Genomic DNA, 18,619 nt, shown 5'->3' with positions numbered 1-18,619 from the left:
CATGTGTTGCTAAGGGCGTGCGCGCACGGTTTTATGGGGGGCGGGGTGCGTTTACCAGCCCCCCCAGGCCCCGCACCCGAGCACCCCGACTTCCCTCGTCCCCGCTCCCCCAGGCCCGGGCCTAGCCCCGCGCACCTGATGGACGGGAAGCAGATGGAAGTGTCTTTTATTTCTTTTAACTGTAGCTGCAGGATTTAGTGCACAGCCCTGTTCCCGCCTTTGCTAAGTTTATTCCCAGGAACGTCAGTGTTATGGTGCAATTATGTATGGGATTGATTTCTTCAATTTTTTCTTCTAATTTATTATTTGCATATAAAAATGCAACCAATTTTTGAATATTGATTTTGTATCCTGCCTCTCCTGTATTCATTTGTTATTTCTAGTACTTTGTTGTGGTGTTAAGGTTTTCTCTGTGTATTTCTTGTGCAGAAAATAACTTTAATAGGATTAATGTGCAACAGACAGAGAGAGAGAAGAGAGAAAGGGTAATAGTTTACAATTAAGCACTCAAAGTCACCCGTCCCCTTGTGGGTAAATGCACAGCCAAACAGGGTTGACACCATCTGCAAACAGGGATAGTTTTATTTCTTCTTTTGCAGTTTGGATTCCTTTTATGTCTTTTTCTTGCCTGGTTGCTCTGGCTTGAACTTCTAAGTCTATGCTGAACAGCAGTGGTGAAAGTGGCCATCCTATTCCTGCTCATAGGGGGAATGCTTTCAGTTTCTTACAATGAAGCATAAACTGTGGGTTTGTCATAGATGACTTTATTGGGTTGAGGTATGTCCCCTTTACTCCCAATTTCATGAGAGATTTTATCACAATGGCTGTTGAATCTTGTCAAATGCTTTTTCAGCCTCTCTTGAAATGATCATGTGATTTTTATTCTTTTTGTTGGCCTGGTGAATCACATTAATTTGTATTCCTGGAGTGTATCCCACTTGGTCATGATGAATGATTCTCTTACTGTATTGCTGGGTTTGATTTGCTCAACTCAAGTTGACTTATCTTGTTGCTTTCAAAACCCTGCTCTTTGAAACAGTCCAGCGTGCATGTATACACAGTCCTCTAGCTGTGCCCATATACAAACCACTAAAGCCACTGGTCGTTCATCTACTGTCCAAGCAAACTTGGAGGACATTCCTATCTTTCTATATGGGAAAAAATGGTACAAGATTTGACTTTTTTTTTGTAATTAAACAAGGCATATTCTTGTACTATATGCTATTTTCAGCACTAAGAGGTGACCTTGTGTTAGGCAGGTGGTAGGAACTGGTAAGTCTTGGGAAGCTCTGTGGTGCTGGATATTAACTCAGACTAAGGCACCAGTTATCATGAAGTAGGAAGTAGCATTTTCTCCACTGGAAATGTGATTCTGTTCACTCAGCCACTCTTCAGTAGTTGGCTGCCCCTATCTCTAGGGACAGATGCATACTTTAGATTAAAAAAGGTTTCATCACTAATAAATCCTCTAGGCTAACAACCCTCCAGGCTAATATCATGGAATCCATCAAGATACAGCAAGAGGTCACAGGTACCAGGAATTCAAGATATGGACTTGCCTAATGGAAGAAGGGACGCTAGCCCTTTAATTATTCTGGGTTAAAACTACCCAAATAGGCCATCCACCATTTCTCAGAAAATAGGGTTAGTAGGCGAAATGAAGGGCATCCTGGGTCAAGCCCGCACACTCTAAATGGGTTCTGCCACCTGCCCCATGAAGACAAAACATCACTCATAGTGCATAAGGGCCTTCTACAGAAAATAACTTTGTAGGATTAATGACAACAGGGAGAGAGAGAGAAGAGAGCAGCCAAAGTCACCCATGCCCTGGTGGGTGAACACCCAGCCAGACAGGGTTGGCCCAAAGTGGGGCCACTGAGACCCAAAAGCCTGCCCCAAGTCCAAGGTACCTTCTGGTGGGGACCCCTACAGGAAAGGGACAGTAGGGGCTTGGCACGTCCAGAAGGAAAGCAGCAAAATCAGAGCACAAGTCAAGATAAAGGCTGCCATGGTCAGCCTCCCCACGGGCCTCTCACCCACACATCTTCTGTGTGTCTCCTTCCATGTCCCCCAGTCTCTGATGCTAGTCCCAGGCCAAGAAGCAAGCATGGCTTCTTCTTCACATGTCTCTGCTTCACATGCTTCCTCCAGGTCCTCCAAGTTTCCTCCTTGGTCTTTTGTTCCACGTTCTTTTCAGCTTCCTCTCAAGTCACTCAGCCCCCTTCAGTAAACAGGTAGGGCCGGGAGCATGGAGCATCCCTTTTCAGGTGACTGTTCCAGTCACAGACAGGCCTTGCCCCCATGTTGCCTCCCTGAGACTGAGCTGCACAAGCTTTACTGCAGCCTTGCTCGATGCCTGCAGGTGAATCTCTATTATTTCTATTTCTGGGAAATCTCTAGGCCCCAGAATCTGGCAACAGCCTCTTCTCTTTGTATCTACAGGTACATAAACATGGTCAAGATATTCTCTTCTTGTGTCGTGGGACCCATTCCACACTCAAATTCTCTCAAGCAGTAATGACAAAGTACTGATTTATCTGAGGAAGATTTAAGGCAAGTTCTAGATTTTTCCAAAGGCACGGTGATCTCCCCCCCCCACACACACTTTATTGCTACATATCTTTATATTTAGAGTATGTCACAGTAGGACTGGTGAAAAAAAGCAAACAGGGGCCTCTCTAGTGGTGGGAGGGGTTAAGCATCAACATTATGAAGCTATCAGCAGCCAGTGCAGCATGAGTTCGATCCCCGGCCAGGAGAAACCCACATGGCACAGCAGATCTCTCCGTCTGCCCACTGCTCCCCTCAGCAGTGTGTTTCAGTCAATCTACCTGTTCTGTTTCCCACTCTGTCTCTGGTGAATCCTCTCAACCCCCCCCCCACCTCTGGCCTTCACCCCAGCTCTGGTATGCATAAATAAATACATCTTTTAAAAAAGCAAACAAAATACATTTTTCTTTGCAAATTTATAAAGCTGGGATTTAAAAAATGTCCCATTTAAGTGATTGCAAAATATGTGGTTACTTTTTAAAGTTGGATGAGCTCCAACCTTTGTATAGTCTAAAATAAAATTATAAAATGTTTCTCAAATTACTTTCACAGTATCAGATATCAGGTATCTGTAAAGAAAGTATGCAATCATTCAAAATATATGTAAACAAAGAAAAAATTATGAAATATTACATGCAATTTCTGGGCCTCCTTGGTGGCGCAAGGGGTTAAGACACAGCCAATAAAGGGAGCAACCCACATGGTGCAGCAGAACTCGTCTGACTCACCCTGCCCACTGCTCCCCTCAGCATTGTGCTTCGGTCAGTCTGCCTATTCTGTTTCCCACTCTGTCTCTGGTGAATCCTCTCACCCCCCGCACCTCTGGCCTGTACCCCAGTTCTTGTATGCATAGATAGATAAATCTTTTAAAAAAAAGAAAGAAATATTACATGCAATTTCTTAAGATCTTTTTGTAACTCACTCACAATAAAATAACCAAGTGGTGTTACGAAAGGGCTGTCTTGCTGTAAGAACAATGTACACTCACTATTCTGTTGGATAATAATGGCAATCAATTAAATATAAAAAAAGGCTGTAATCTATTGTTTTCCATCATACTTGATAAATACAAGGTGAAAAAAAAACAAGCTGTGCTTTTCACAAGATAATAAAAGAGTTAAATAGTTTTTCATATGGAGTGGTGGGTCAGTGGTACAAATCTACTCAAAACATCGAAAAATGTAGCAATCATTCCCAACAGTCACAACTAAGCTCTGCCAAGGCTTCCAGAAAGAGCAGACAGAATGCCTCTAAACTAAATACCTACTAAGTGGTGGCAATGAAACTAGAACCAATGTGAAACTTTGGTGTGCAAGTTTGCTATTTTTTCTCCCAGACATATATAATTTTGTTTAAAAAGCAACCAAGAAAGCTGAGGGTTACTAATAAGGCATATTCTTGGCAGCATATTGGACTTAACAAGGTGGTGGCTGGCTGCTTTAAGGCATGTGGGTTAATAATTGGCTCTTTTGGGAGAACTCAAAAAAGGCTAAGGTTTGGCAAAGGAATAGAAGGCAAGATGCTCTGCTCTCCCGTGGGCGCTGATCGGGGGTCAGGCCAGCACTGGCCCACCTTCTGGGGACACGAGCCTCCTTGATTCTATTTCTTACATCCTGTGAGCCCACGAAAGCAGCTGTCAGTGGAAGACCCCGGCTGCTGGCTTCATAGGAGCCAGGTGGGGATGTCAGTTGCCCAGGACCTGGCGTACTTGGGGCTCTTCCTTCTTAGGGGAGTGACGTCACTGGCTCATGGGGAGCCCTCCACAGCACAGGCCCTCGGCCTGGGATAAGGGCAATTCTTCCTTGGCTAGCTTGTTACTATCACTTTGAGCTGCTTGTGCTCCTTGAACCATAGTCCTGAAAGGTAAACTTGGGACACAGAAGCATACATCAATTTTGAAAGTCTCAGGACTAGATGAAATACTGTAGGGGGAGAGCTTTCATGGATAAAAGAAAAAGTCCCAGGACTGAATCCTGGGCAAACAGAACAGCATTAGGGGCTGAGCAGAGCCAGAGGCGTCAGCTAAGGGGACTGAGTGGCAGCGGTGTGTGGGGCAGGAGGAAAACCAGGAGGAAAGTCAAGTGAAGAAGGCACTTCCAGAAGGAAGGTGGTCATCCTTTGGATGATCTGAGGCCTCAGCTGTGATGAGTTTCTTGGGTCCTGTACCATGGCTTTGGCTCTTGCTGAAAAGTGTCCAGCCAAGGCTTGTCTTGCCTGCTGGCTTACGATACGAGTGACCCACTCAGCTTCATTTTGGCCTAAGTCGTTGTTTTCCCTCTGAGCCTGCTTGATCTGGCTTTGCATTTTTGGATGAATGCGTCTAATCTATATTTACTCAAGGTCTTCCAGATGTCACTAGGCTTTGATAAGATACCGGCAAGCTTGATCAAATTCTCCATGCAGGTGCAGATGAAAAATAAACGTGTAAGTTCACTGGAACAGGCACTGGGTATTGGGTCAGGGTGATTTGTTAAGCAGGGTTAGTTCGAGGACAATCTTACCTCACTGGGGAGGTGGAATGTAAGCTCTGCTAAAAATGCCAAGAGCCACGCATGGGAAGAAGTTGGGGGAAGGACATTTTATCCTATGTCAAGGGAACAGTATATCTGGGAGCCCAGAGGCAAGAAAAAGTTGTGCTTGTTTAAGAAATGGGAAGGAGGCAATATGGCTGGGACACAGTGATTAAAGGGGTGAGTGTTGAAGCAATGGGCTGGACAGATCCAGAATTAGATAATGCAATGCCCTGGAGAGATGGTGATCCGTTTAGAATTTATCCAAAATAGAATGGGAAGGCACAGAAACACCTTAAGCAGGGGAGATACAGGATTTGTTTATGATTTTAGAAAGCTCTGTGGCTGTTGTATAGAGAATGTACAGGAGCAGGAGCGAACACAGGGGAGACATCTCCGAGGCTATTTATATTGAGGACACTGAATTTCATCCTCAAACTTCCTGACGTTTTCAAATGTAAGATCTTAATCAGTTGGGTGCCCCAACTCTAGAAATCTGAGTTAGTCGGGGAACTGGAAAGTTTTTATCCTGGTAAGGCATCTGTTTATTTTTTGCATCTGTCCATTCATCCATTTATTTTAGTTGGTCCATCCATCCATCCCACAGGTGTTCACTGAGAGGCTGCTACTTGCCAAGCTCAGTACCAAGTATACAGCTTACAGTCTACTATTTAGTCTGTAAGCTATTTAGTCTACTATTTAGTCTACTTACAGTCTATTATTTATTATGTAAATAAATAGAACACATTATAATAAGGGCTGTAACCATGCAATGTGCAAAGCACCCCAGGAAGTGCTGAGCATGTAGCTGGGGGAAGAACAGGTGACACCAGAAAAAGGCCTTGAAGAAGAGAAAGACTTTCCCAAACAATAACAACAAAGGGCACTTTTTTTTTAAGCCTTTACTAGGGCTAAGCATTGTTCTCTGAACCTCACGTGCATTATCTCACGAAGTCTTTCTCCCAACCTAGCAGGCTAAGTGGCAAAATCTCCATTTAATAGAGGAAGTCACAGAAACCGAGACTGAAACTTTCCCTAGCTGCACAGCACACGGCAGCCATCCCGGCTGTCAAACCCGTCTGTGTGGCACCAAAGCCCATGTTCCTGGCCTTATTATTTCCCATCATCTATAGACAGCAGCATGATTTCTGTCGGGGAATATTTTACCCACATAGCTCTTCTGTCCAGAGTGCATATCTCCATAGTTGTTTTGTAGAGATGGAAAAAATGTGTAAAATGTGAGCCACTATCTGCTTCAGTCATTCCTGATTGGCCCTCGTAAGATATTTTCATTCAGTGGAGGATTTCTTGCAGGAGAACAGCACAGAAAAGGCAGAGAGATAAAGAAACGTGTGTACATTTGAGCAAGATGAGGACCTTGGGGCTGGAAGCTTAAGGATGGAGGGTGCAGGGCTGAGTCAGGGATGGTGGGACACAGGTGGGATGGCATCAAGGCAGGCCACGAGACGTCTTCCTCCTCTGGGCAACCTCGCAGGGCCATCCCCACTCTTGTGCTCACAACCTGGAGAACTGGATCAGGTCCTGGTTGATCTCAGCGATAGTCCTGCAGCCTAAAAGAACAACACAGCAAAGAGCTTATTTCTCCAAAACACCAGCAACATCCCTGTGATAGGTAGGGGGTGACCCCATGAAAACAAGCCTGATTCAATGCTTGTGCTCAGTCTGATGGAATATTACATGTGGGGGTGGATACTAGCATTGGGATTGCACAGGAGTTATCCAGGGGGTCTGTGCCTCTGCCTTCCTGTAACACAGTCATGTCAGGAGAGCATGGTAAAATGCTAAAGTTGTGATTTTCACGTATTATATCAGTTTGTTTGTGCTCCGAATACACTTGATCTTGATCTTGATCTCAGTCCTCAAACGGTTTAAGGATGTACAGTCGCCATCAGGGAGGATAGCAACTTCACTCAGCAACTGCGTTCTAGGGGGAAATTCTAGAAAACAACACCTTTTTTTGTCTTAGTGGAGGATTTTTTTTTTAAAAGATTTATTTTATGCATGCAAGAGCTGGGGCACAGGCCAGAGGTGTGGGGGGTCAGTGAGAGGATTCACCAGAGACAGAGCAGGGAACAGAACAGGCAGATCTACTGAAATACACTGCTGAGGGGAGCAGCAGGGAGACAGGAGAGGTCTGCTGCGCCATGTGGGTAGCTCCCTGGCTAGCCGGGGGATCAAACTCCGTGCTGCAGAAGCTGCGGACAGCTTCATAGGTTGCGTCTTAACCCCTTGCGCCCCCAGGGAGGCCCTAGTGGAGGATCTTAATTAAAATGCCAAAATTAGGTCTGTAGCTGAGCTTAGACACAGGATTGAGGAGAATTAGTGCAGCTAAGAAGTCAAAAGAGAAAAGTGAGAGGGAGCATCTAGCGAGATGGTTTGGGCTAGAGGACTGGGGGCTCGCGGAGAATTCCTGGTGGTGAGACGGTGTAGGAAGACTCGAATAGGATCATACCCTTTAGCTGGGGCTCTGTGCCCTGAGCACCTTCGCCTCCCAAACACAACACAAGCAAGTTGCATCACTCACAAAAATGTTGTCAACAAGAGGGGCTTTTCCCAACAATGGAAGCAGGAAAGGGTTGCTGGTAGGAGCAAGGGAAGCAGAAGCCAACTGGACTCCTTCAGCAGAATCAGGGACACGGCACCCCAGAACTGGCAGCGATCTAGAGGACTGTGGACTTCTCCAGGGGAGAGGACAGAGGGGCTTCGACCCAGGCAGACCCCCTGCGTTTCGTTTAAACTGTAAAAAATGTCTCGACAGCTGCTTCAGTGGCTTGTGGCTCCATCTTGGACAGTATGAGGCTTCTGTTCACTTGAGTCTGATGATGTTTGGGTGCCTTTGCTATTTGCCAGTGCGAGCTCTCAGCAGCCTGATTTCTGGGTCCCAGCCAGCACCAAGAACATCACTTTGCACTTGGGGGAGGCTCAGTAAAAACTCGACAGAGAATAATTACATAAAAAGCATGATTACATGACACAGCTCTGTAATAATTATATAGTCCAAACTAAGCGTGCTTATAATTTATTGCTACTTTCTCATTACTGCAAGTGAGGGGGATATTTATACTCAGCTGTTCTGTTGGATGCAGCGTGAAGTGGGTAATTCCCAGCAGGAACCCCCGAGAGGATGCAAGAGGCCTTGGGGAGGTCTGTGCAACCTCGTGTGGGTGTCATTAATGTCATTCCAAGTGACATAGTAGTTTGCAAGATAAACCATAATCTTAACTCTCCCAGATAAGTAATTTTGGCTGCTGGCCTCACAGTTACAAAAACTTAACTTTTAAACTTATTTGCAGCAATGGCACAAATAGGGTCCTTCTACCAGGGCTGTGCTGTCACAGGGTCAAAAGGGGAAAATGCCACCTATCTGGGGAACAGAAGGCAGGCAGGCCGAGGCCTAACCTCCAGGGCTCTGGTCTGTGTTAGGTGACTTATCGATACATGCCGTGTGCAGGGAAGGGGGGTGATTTTGTATGTTAGTGAGTCCTGCCAAGAGCACGGCCCCCACATCCTCTTCTCTGTCCCCGCTTGGCTGTTTTTGCACTCTCTTTATTTATTATTTTTTTAAAGATTTATTTATTTATACAAGAGCTGGGGTACAGGCCAGAGGCGTGGGAGGGTGAGAGAGTCCACCAGAAACAGAACAGGCAGACAGACCGAGGTACACTGCTGAGGGGAGCAGCGGGCGAGACAGGAGAGGTCTGCCGTGCCATGTGGGTATCTCCCTGGCTGGCTGGGAATCGAACCGGTGCCATGGAGGCTGCGGACAGCTTCAGAGCACGGTACTGAACCTGCTGCGCCACCGGGGAAGCCCCACTCTCTCTTTAAAACAGAACATTCTCACTGAGAACAATTAGGAGGCAGAGAATGAGCCGTCCCAGGGTCCAGCTCCTTTTCTTTCTTTCCCCCACGCCCTTCGCCTCTTGGGACAGCGGCCTCTCCCCCTTCCCTCTGGGGATAAGCGCTTCCAGACACCCCTCCCACCCCAGAGACTGTTAAGGGAAACGTTTGGTGGAATGAAAGGGCTCTGACTCCCCCTCAATGTCTTCTGGTTTAAGAAGTTCAGTGTCCTTGCGCACTGTGGGAGAGGATAACTCTGGGGCCAGGGGAAGTCAGCCCAGAAGCCCAGAGTCTCTCCTCTCGCCTCCCCAGGAGCAGCAGAGGCTGGTGCGGTGCCTCTGCCCACCTGCGCCCCACCCTCTTGCCACCCTCCGGGGACAGTGGGCCATTCCTCGGCTCGCGTTCTCAGCCCTGCGCGGTGTGACTGGCTGCAGCTGGCCGCCGGGTGCCCGAGGCCTTGACCTGTCCCTGCTCTCCCTATGACTCTGCTCCGTGGAAAGAGGCTGGGGTCGCAGGGCTGTGCTCAGATACCTGATGCCGCTCAAGCCCCTTGGCTTGGGTTTTCGCCCCAGAGGGCACAACGTGGCTTGGACCCTGGGGTCAAGATGCTTTGTGAACATCAGCCCAAAAGCAGACTTGGGAAGACCCGGCTGCCTTGCCTCGTGCCCGGCCCAGAGGGCATCTGGGGGCACTGGCACCTGGGCAGGGCTCATGGCCTCTGTGCAGGCAAGTTGGTGACGTTGATGGGAGAGGGGGTAGACGTCTTATTGGGGCTCACCTTGCTGTCCTGTCGCGTTGCCCTCCATCACCGCTGACAGCAAGCTCAGTGGCCAGGGGGCTGCTGGCCACGAGTACTTGGTGGGACAGTCCTTCCCTATGAGAGTGCCCCAGGCACTGAGGACATCAGCGCCCCTGGCTCTGGGGCACCCAATGCCTACAGCACCCACCTGGCAGTCACTGTGCCAATTGGGTAAACCAAAGCGCAAATGTCCTGAGAGCCATTATTTATCAGGTGCCCCGGAGTCCTGGCTATGTTCCGATGGGCACCACTTTATGATAACTTCCCCCTTGACGAAATCCACTGCAGGCCACTTTGAGAGACTGGCCACCGTCGTGCTGTTTGAACTTACCTGGCCAGCTCCTATGTGGCCTCTGAAACATCATTTCTACCTAATTTCTTCCCAGTCCATGGTTATTACTTAAAGACCCCCAAGCCGGGTGTGATGAGGGTGGATGGGCGTAGAGTGGGGCCACCTGTGAAGTTGCATCTACTTCTCAAATGCAAAGCGGAGCCTCGCACTCTGAGTTTGCGTGGAGTTTCTCCCCTTCCCTGCCAGACAGCGGGGGTGGTGTGTGAGGGGGAAGGGGACCCTGGAGGGGACCCCGCCCTGCTCTGCAGAGGCGGCTCTTGCTCAAAATCAGGGAAAGAATTTTTATGACTTACCCGTCAGCGCCATGGACGTGCGGAATTCGTCTTTCAGAATATTCAAAACCTCCTTAACGCCGTGTTCACCCTGTCCCGAGACAGAGGGGGCAACAAAGCCATGAAGGGGTGTGGACGACGGGGCTGGCTGGTGGCGGGGCGATGCTGGGGTAAAGGAAAGTGGGGGTTGGGGGGATCCCTGCACTGCTCCAGGGAAAGCACAGAGCCCAGAGTCTGGGCCTGAGGTGGCCCACAGACTGACTGCGGGCGGGCTAGGGTGAGGGGTGACCCGGGGCACCCCCCCCCCCGGCTGGCTCACCTTGCAGGCCAGGCCCCACAGCACCGGCCTCCCAATGAAGACGCACTTGGCCCCCAGGGCCAGGGCCTTGAGCACGTCGTTGCCGGAGCGGACCCCGCCGTCCAGGTACACCTCCACCTTCCCCTTCACGGCGGCCAGCACCTCGGGCAGGGCGTCGATCTGGAAAGCAGATGCGGAGGCTGGGAGGCTGGTGCTTTCCACTTGAAACACAGGGCACTGGCAGAGAAATGCCCCTTGTCGTGGCCAAACCCGGGAGCCCAAGCTGGGGCCTCACAGTGTCTCCACCTGCTTGAGTGCTCGAGGGGGGCTGGGCCTGACCCCCAGCAGCCCCGTGGGGTGCCCTCTCCCGCCCCTGCTGGGGTCTTGCCCAGGGGTGCAGCTCCCCCTGACTCACACCCCACATCCGCAGCATGGGTGACCCGCCTGGCTCCTCTTCACCCCCAAAAGGGACATTTTCCACCGACGACATTCACTTTGACCATCTTCCTTTTAAAGAACAATTTGACGTTCTCTTCCTGCGTCTGTTTCCAGGACGGCCCAGCCAGATGTTCCTCCTCGCTAAGTCTTTTTGGTGAAACAGGCTGCTGGGCCCTGAGCGGCACCTGGGGCGCCTGTGTTGTGGGAGGGGCCACAGTTCAGCCCCCACGCTGCAGTTCAGCAGTGTGTCCCTGTTATCTGAGATGTGGGGTGGGAGCCTGGCAACACTGTCAAAGTGAGGAGCAGTCTTTGACGGACAATGCAGAAGCAGCCTGTCGCTGGCCTGGTTTCCTGAAATCTCAAAGATCTCCCTATGCCTGCATCAAAAGGACTTGCCGACACTTCCCCTCCCTTTTGCAGACTTTTGCCCAGGTTCCCCTTTTATCCCCCTTGGCATAAACACCCCTGCCCTCTGCCAAAGAGCAGGACGGGGCCTTTCAGACACAAGTCCGCTGCCCTCCTCATTTGTCGACAAATTAAACTACTTTCCTTCTCTTCAAACCGTTCCCTTTTATTGGCTGAGGGAAACTGAGGCTGGCGATCCATATCCAGCCTGTCGGGGGTAAGGGGTGCATTTACTGTGGTTCTCTGAAAGAACTGGCTTGAAGAACTGGCTTGAACTGGGGCAGTCAAGCTTCTTGTTTCACACCCCAACTATGTAAAGTTTGCTTTTTTTTTTTTTAATAGCTTGGCACTTACTAGGCTGTTGATAATGATTATAAAAGTTCCTAGATTACTTTTTTTTTTAAGATTATTTATCTATACAAGAACCAGGGCACAGGCTAGAATGCATGGGAGGGTGAGAGGATTCACCAGAGACAGAGTGGGGAACAGAACAGGCAGATTGACTGAAATACACTGCTGAGGGGAGCAGCAGGTGTGACACCATGTGGGACCCTCCCTGACTGGCCAGGATCGAACCGGCGCTGCAGAGGCTGATTACAGCTTCATAGCACGGCGCTCAACCGCCCGCGCCACCCAGGGAGGCCCAAGTTCCTAGAATTCACAACGGATACCAACGAAGCAGATAAGGAGGAACGTGTGCCCAGATTGCAGAGTGCCAGTCATAGCCACACCCGCTCACAGCACCCACATAGCCCTTTGAAGTTCTCCTACTCACAGAAGCAGGGACCTCATCAAGCTGCCTCCCTCCGTGGTTGGAGACAATGATGCCATGAACATTGTGTTTCACAGCCAGCTCTGCATCCTCTTTTGTCAGGATCCCTTTCAGGATGACAGGCAGCTGCGTTAAGCTCTGAAACCAGGACAGATCTTCCCAGCAGATGGAGGCGTCGATGGGGGTCATCTTGAGATTAGGCATTGACATTCTCTGCTGGGAATAAAAGAGAAACTTAGGGGCCTCCCTGGTGGCACAAGGGGTTAAGAGTCTCAGCACTATCACGCTATCTCCAGCCACTGTGACATGAATTCGATCCCCATCCAGGGAGCTGACCCAAATGGCGCAGTTGACCTCTCCTGTCTCCCTGCTGCTCCCCTTAGCAGTGCATTTCAGTCAGTCTGCCTGTTCTGTTCCCAGCTCTGTCTCTGGTGAATCCTCTCACCCCCCTGCACCTCTGGCTCACACCCCAGTTCTTGCATGCATGCATAAATAAAAATAAATCTTTTTTAAAAGGAGAGAGAAAAACTTAGTCCTGCACTCCTTTGAGACTGTTTGATCCACCCCAAACAGGAAACGCATCTGGAGAGCGGACACACAAAATCCAGCTGTGCTCATCCTCCCTCCTTTTCTGACAAAATTTGTGTAGAAGTGTCTACTTCCATTGCTTGCTTGTTAACCAAAATCGTGTCCCCACTCAGTAATTGGAGGATTGGAGACAGAAAGACAGCTAAGACACAATCCCTATTTTATTTTTTTAAAGAATGATTTATTTATGCATACAAGAGCTGGGGTACAGGCCAGAGGCGTGGGGGGTGGGAGGATCCACCAGAGGCAGAGTGGGGAACAGAACAGGCAGACTAACTGAAATGCACTGCTGAGGGGAGCAGCAGGTGAGTCAGGAGAGGTCTGCTGCGCCATGTGGGTAGCTTCCTGGCTGGGGGTCCAACTCGTGCTGCAGAGGCTGCAGATAGATTCATAGGTTGCATCTTAACCCCTTGTGCCACCAGGGAGGCCCCCTACAATCCCTATTTTAAAAGAGCTAAGAGTTTTGCGACATGGAAAGAAAAGGCTTCATGGGCCAGTGTCATGTCATGTTTGTGATATGCTCATGGCAATAAGAACTAAGTGACACCTCAATAATCTGAAATAAGACGGAGCCCAATATTTACCCTTGCATCTCCCTATGTATCAAATATCCATAAATCGCAATGAGTGTTTGCAAGCTGAGATAAGGATGCCAGAAATGTGCAGGGCCCATGTTGGGGCCATGAGTAGACTCGTTGAGTTATTGGACTGGATGGCACAGCTGCCTTTGGTGGAAAAGGCTGGTGTAACTATTTCTCTTGTAGCCAAGGGATTCCAATTTCACTACCATTTTCTTTCTTGGGGCGCAACGTCCCATTGGACTGTAAGGTTTTAATGGGGATGTGTGTATTTAGAGATTCCCTATTAAGTGTGCTGTAGCAACCTGGGCCTTCTGGATGAGGACAGATAGTGACATGGATGGAAAAGATCGTGACCCCTCAGTTCCCAAGGCAGCGGGGTGGAGTCTGGGCTGGCTACACTCCGAAGGCTGTACCATTGGCTGTGAGCACCCTCTCCAGGGGGTCATTTTCCAGGTGAGGCATCCAAGATGATCATTTTCTAGGTGTGCCATAAAATAGAAACCACCAGAAGAACTCGTTTAAGTTACTGTCCTATTCCATGCAAACAGCTTTGCCCTCCCTCGCCCTTTCATCGGGTTTCTGATTTCTTGGCCAGAACATTTGTGGCGAGAAATTTCTTTCTGTTCTGCTTACCTGAAAGCTCTGGGCAGCAGAACCAGACCTGCTCTCCTAGCTGCTGCCTGCCCAGTGCCCGGTACTGAGCAGGTCCCCAACACTTCTTGTGGAGAGAAAGAAGAAGGGGTGGGGACGAACATTGCCTCCTGTCACACCTCCCCTGTGGACGCGGCATCCTTCCTACCTCCTTAAGTGACTGAAGATCCTTCAGCAGTAAATTTGACTTCAAGTCCAGCTGGTTTCGAAGGTCCTGCCGCCTGTTGCCAAGCGTGGGGACATCTACTGTGATCACCAGGGCTTTGAAGCCCAGGGATTCTGCCCTCTGGATCAGACGCTTGTTCAGCTCCCGCTCTGGCTGCACGTAGAGCTGGAACCACCGGAGTCCTCTGGGAGCAGAGGTGACGATGTCTTCCAGGCTACAGCTGGCGTAGGTGCTGGTAATGTAGCAGATGTCGGCTGCTTGGGCAGCTGCAAAGCAAATGCACAGCTCAGGTTGGGGGGCAGGGGTGCTCTGGACTGGGGGGAGCAGCCCTGGAGTCTGTGTTGTCTCTGGCTGGCTCGCTCTGTGAGAAAAATCAATAAAACTTGACTTCATTCTGCTTCCCTGTAGGGCAAAGACAGAAGGTACTTGATCAGACAGGGGGCCCTAACACTGACGGGGCTCCCCTTCAGAGAACATGACTTACAATCCCTGTACCCCACATTAAAATAGTCCCTAGCACCATCTTGGGCTTGTTGCAGCTCTCAGGCAGAAAAGGCTTCTGTGAACTCGTTAATGAAGCTGAAGGGACTGAAGAGGACAGAGACATGTCATTCCAATGGAGAACTCTGAACTGTGTGGTGGCAAGTGTATCTGAAGTGAGAAGAACTCCAGTTGTGCTACTCGTTAGCTGTGTGCACCTGAGTCTCATTCCCTGTAAAGTGAGACTAATAATACCTCTTCCAGCATTGCTGTGAAGTGAATACCAGAGATGGAGGCATTTTCAACTTGTGAAATCAAACAGTTGATGATGACAACGATGGTGCTGACATTGGTTCTGCTACATGGTGTGTTTCTCATTTGCTATTTTAATCGTTCCTGGTTGAACTCCCCTGCCGGTTAGTCACAGCCATTCCACAACCCCAAGTGGAGAACTCAGCCAAGTCACAGTTGCTATTTTCAGTTCCTGATGTCAAGAGGAGAGAACCCATTTCTCACGCCAGCCCCCAACAGTACACCACGCTCAACCAGGAAGATCTGGGACAGTGGTCATAGTCACGTGGGTACTTAACTTTCCACCTAGCCAGACCTGGTTCCTAACCGGATGGATGTCACCTTCAGCCTAGAACCCCTGGATCCGCTGCTTCTTACACCATGGAGTCAAAGACGCCAGCTAAGTCCTGGGCAACACCCAGCCAAGACCTGGCCTGGAACGAGGAATACAGAGGAGCCACAGAATACTTTTAGGCCCACCCCTCTCCTCTCTTCTGTTCTGTTTTCTCATTTTTTGCCGTGGAGATGGAGAAAGATAATGAGGAAGGAGACGGAACCAATACTAAATATATTTGTCCAATAAGATGATGGATCCGATCAAGGAGAAGGAAAACGTTACATCTGGACAAGAACACCTTCCAGGACCTCGCGTTTAACCCCAATGTCACGACTTCCCCCTTGGCCTAAATGAGGACTCCCCAGTCAGCCCCAGCGCTGGCCCGTGGAGCATGGCGGGTCAAGGAGAGCTCTATCCTTCAGGCTGCCCTGGGCATCCCTAACCCTAGGCAGGCGAGTTCGAGGAACCCTCTTCTTAAGGACGGCTGGGAGGGCTTTTCACACCCAGCCCCTCTCCCGCACTGGCCATTTTTTGTTATGAAAAATGGGTGTTTTCTCAGTTTGAGCTAAAATGTTTTGCAAACATAGTGTTGAACAGTCACTTCCCCCAACCAGACTGCTGTCCCTCAGCTGCCTCCACAGAGAAGGCCTGTAGTCCCGTCCTGCCTCTGAGGGACCCCCCTGCTGGTCAGGGCGCCCAGGGACTGGGCAGAGGAAGGGGCTGGTTCTCACCTCTCGCGGTGCTCATTTCTCCATCAGGCCAGGCAAGGCAGTGGAAACCTGTGGGGGAGATGCCAATGGGGGCACTGACTCCCTCCCCTTGGATTGTGGTCCTGGTGTCCACCTGCGACACGTCTCTCAGGTACCGGGGGCGGAGGCGGAGTCTGTGCTAGACAACAAAGAGATCTTTGGTTGGTGGATTCCTCTCCAGCCTGGAGGTGCCGCCTCGCTCAGGGGCCTCCAGACGCGGGTGCTGGGCCCCGAAGCCTCTGGTGGGACCGGTTGGCTGGGAGCACAGGTGGAGGCCAAAGAGAGGCTCCTCTCCTTGGGATGCCTCTGGCTGCACCCCCTGAACCCCAGTGCACGTGAGGCCATGTGCCTGCTTTGCTCGGTCACGGTCTGCATCTTGGGGCCTCCTGCCCAGACTCTTGGCTGCTTTGTTTGATTCATCATAACGACCAGAAAGGAAAAGCAGCAGGACCAAGAAATTCCAAGTCTCCACAAAGTAAGAAAAGGTCACATCATGAGCACAAATCCCAGAGAATAATCCATGTAGGATTTTTCTGTCTGTTTTGGAGGCCAATTCATTTGAAGATTAAACACCTTTTTTCAAGAAAGGAGCGAAATTCACAAAAAACAAATATTTAAAACCCACTTTAAAGGCCTCTGACCTTTCCACAAAATATTATCATTCTTGTGCACAATTTCAGAAGGACTTTTCTGGAAATAGCTGACTGTGTAAACTTGCATGAGATAGCCGTGGCCACTTAATCTGTGAAACTGGAGTAATGATCTAAATTTCCAAGCAGGCTTATGGAGACAAAATGTGCCGGGTGCAGCACTGTGTATGACGATGCAGGACACAGTGTTTGCCTTGGATCTGGCCTCTCTGTCTTCTCCTGACCGCCTGTCACAGGGTCAGCAACCATTTTCTGTAAGGCCTTGACAGCAAGTATTTTAGGCTTTGGGGACCAAACCATCTGCATCACTGTCTTCAGCCTTGCCACTGTAACGCACCCTCAGCCACAGCCAAGACACAGGTCACCCAACATGAGCATGTTCTTCACAGACTTACTGGAATTTCACATCATTTTATGTGTTATTAATTCTTTTGTTTTTCTCCAGCCGTTAATAAAATAAACACCCTTAGCTTGAGGACCATACAGGCCTGGGATGCTGGGGCTGTGGGATGCAGTTTACCCACCTTCTAACCTCACCCCCCGCCCCCGGTCATTCCCACCCAATTTGCATCCACATTTCACCCCTCAGACTCCTTGTGTTTCCATATTTCTTCCACCCTGGAGGCCTGCTCTCCTGTCATAATTCTCTCTTTCAAGGCGGCATTTAGGAACTTAGGACATCTTGGCTCCTTGCCAGCTTCTCCCCGCCTCGGGTGGCTGGTCACCCCGGGCTCTTCCAGGAGGCAAAGTTGCTGGGACACGGAGAGGGTGACTTGCTCCTGCTGGCTCTGCAGAGGAGCCAAGATAAATCCTCCCTCCCTCCTCTCCTAGCACCTGCCCCCAGCCCCAAAACCCCAGTGATAAAAATCATTGCTATATGTCGAATGCCCTGTTCCTTGGAGGCAGGCCCTCCAAAGCCAAGGAGCTCTCGAGCAGGCAGCTAGCTCAACAACAGAAAAGACAGAAAAGGGGCCTCCCCTGTTGGTGCAGGCAGTTGAGTGCAGTGCTGTGATGCTGTCCTCAGCCTCTGCAGCACCGGTTCAATCCCGGCCAGCCAGGGAGGGTCCCACAGGGCACAGCAGACCTCTCCTGTCTCGCCCACTGCTCTCCTCAGCAGTGTATTTCAGTCAGTCTGCCTGTTCTGTTCTCCGCTCTGTCTCTGGTGAATCCTCTCACCCTCCCGCGCATCTGGCCTGTACCCCGGTTCTTGTATAAATAAATCTTTTTTTAAGAAAAGACAGAAAGGCGCAAACTTCTTAAAGGCTGCGACATTGTCATCCCTGGTGATGCTTTCGCCGGCCCCTCCCTCAATGTAGTCCCAGCTGGACTTTGACAGGCGCTCCCGAGCCAGGGCCTGGAAGTCTGTGACACACACCAAGGGCATTTCCGGACCTTCAAAGGCAAAACAGAAGAAAAAAACTCAGTGAGCATACATCAGGGGTGTCGTGAGGGCGAGCTGTTGGGGCTCAGCATTGTCTGCTCTTTATTTCATTATCTGCTCTTTATCTCCCTGGAACCACGCCAGCCCCCAAGCCAGAAGGCAGGGAGGCTGCCACGTGCAGCCTCATCCCCAAAGTCCCTTCTGTTTGTCCTTTGGACTATCCCGCCTGTCTGTCCCCTTCTCTCCACACCCACTTCCGCAGATCTAGGGGCCCTCCTCGCCATACAATTATTACGAACATTTATTTTCCTTGCTGAGCCTCGAGGCTCCCTCCCCATCTTGTCTCCAGCCGGCTGCCTGGGGTCTTTGTAAAATGCTCCTCTGTCCATGCCCCTGCCCTTCGAGTCCTTGTGTCATGGTGCCCACAGCTTCCTAGGACCTGGCCCTGGCTCCATCTCTTGGTGGCTTTTCCTGGCCATCAGCCTCACCAT

General features: G+C 50.0%; 1 protein-coding gene across 2 annotated transcripts; it reads right to left on the bottom strand.

Moving 5' to 3' along the window:
• Positions 1-6,575: 6,575 nt before the first annotated feature.
• On the bottom strand, positions 6,576-18,137 carry HAO2 (hydroxyacid oxidase 2; the record flags this gene model as incomplete). Of its 2 annotated transcripts, XM_084242244.1 has the most annotated exons (7): positions 18,001-18,137; positions 16,080-16,231; positions 14,223-14,506; positions 12,258-12,467; positions 10,661-10,819; positions 10,363-10,432; positions 6,576-6,631 (listed from the first exon to the last, which is right to left on the bottom strand). In XM_084242244.1, exons 1-7 carry the CDS (start codon positions 18,129-18,131, stop codon positions 6,576-6,578), a joined length of 1,062 nt encoding a protein of 353 aa, XP_084098370.1. In that variant the 5' UTR covers positions 18,132-18,137. The 2 variants fall into 2 exon arrangements, with proteins under 2 accessions (XP_084098370.1, XP_084098371.1); XM_084242245.1 differs by lacking the exon at positions 12,258-12,467.
• Between the last annotated feature and the right edge of the window lie 482 nt (positions 18,138-18,619).

This window comes from Talpa europaea (assembly GCF_964194135.1).
Source record: "Talpa europaea genome assembly, chromosome: 9".
NCBI lineage: Eukaryota > Metazoa > Chordata > Mammalia > Eulipotyphla > Talpidae > Talpa > Talpa europaea.
This window is presented reverse-complemented; position numbering and strand designations above follow the sequence as displayed.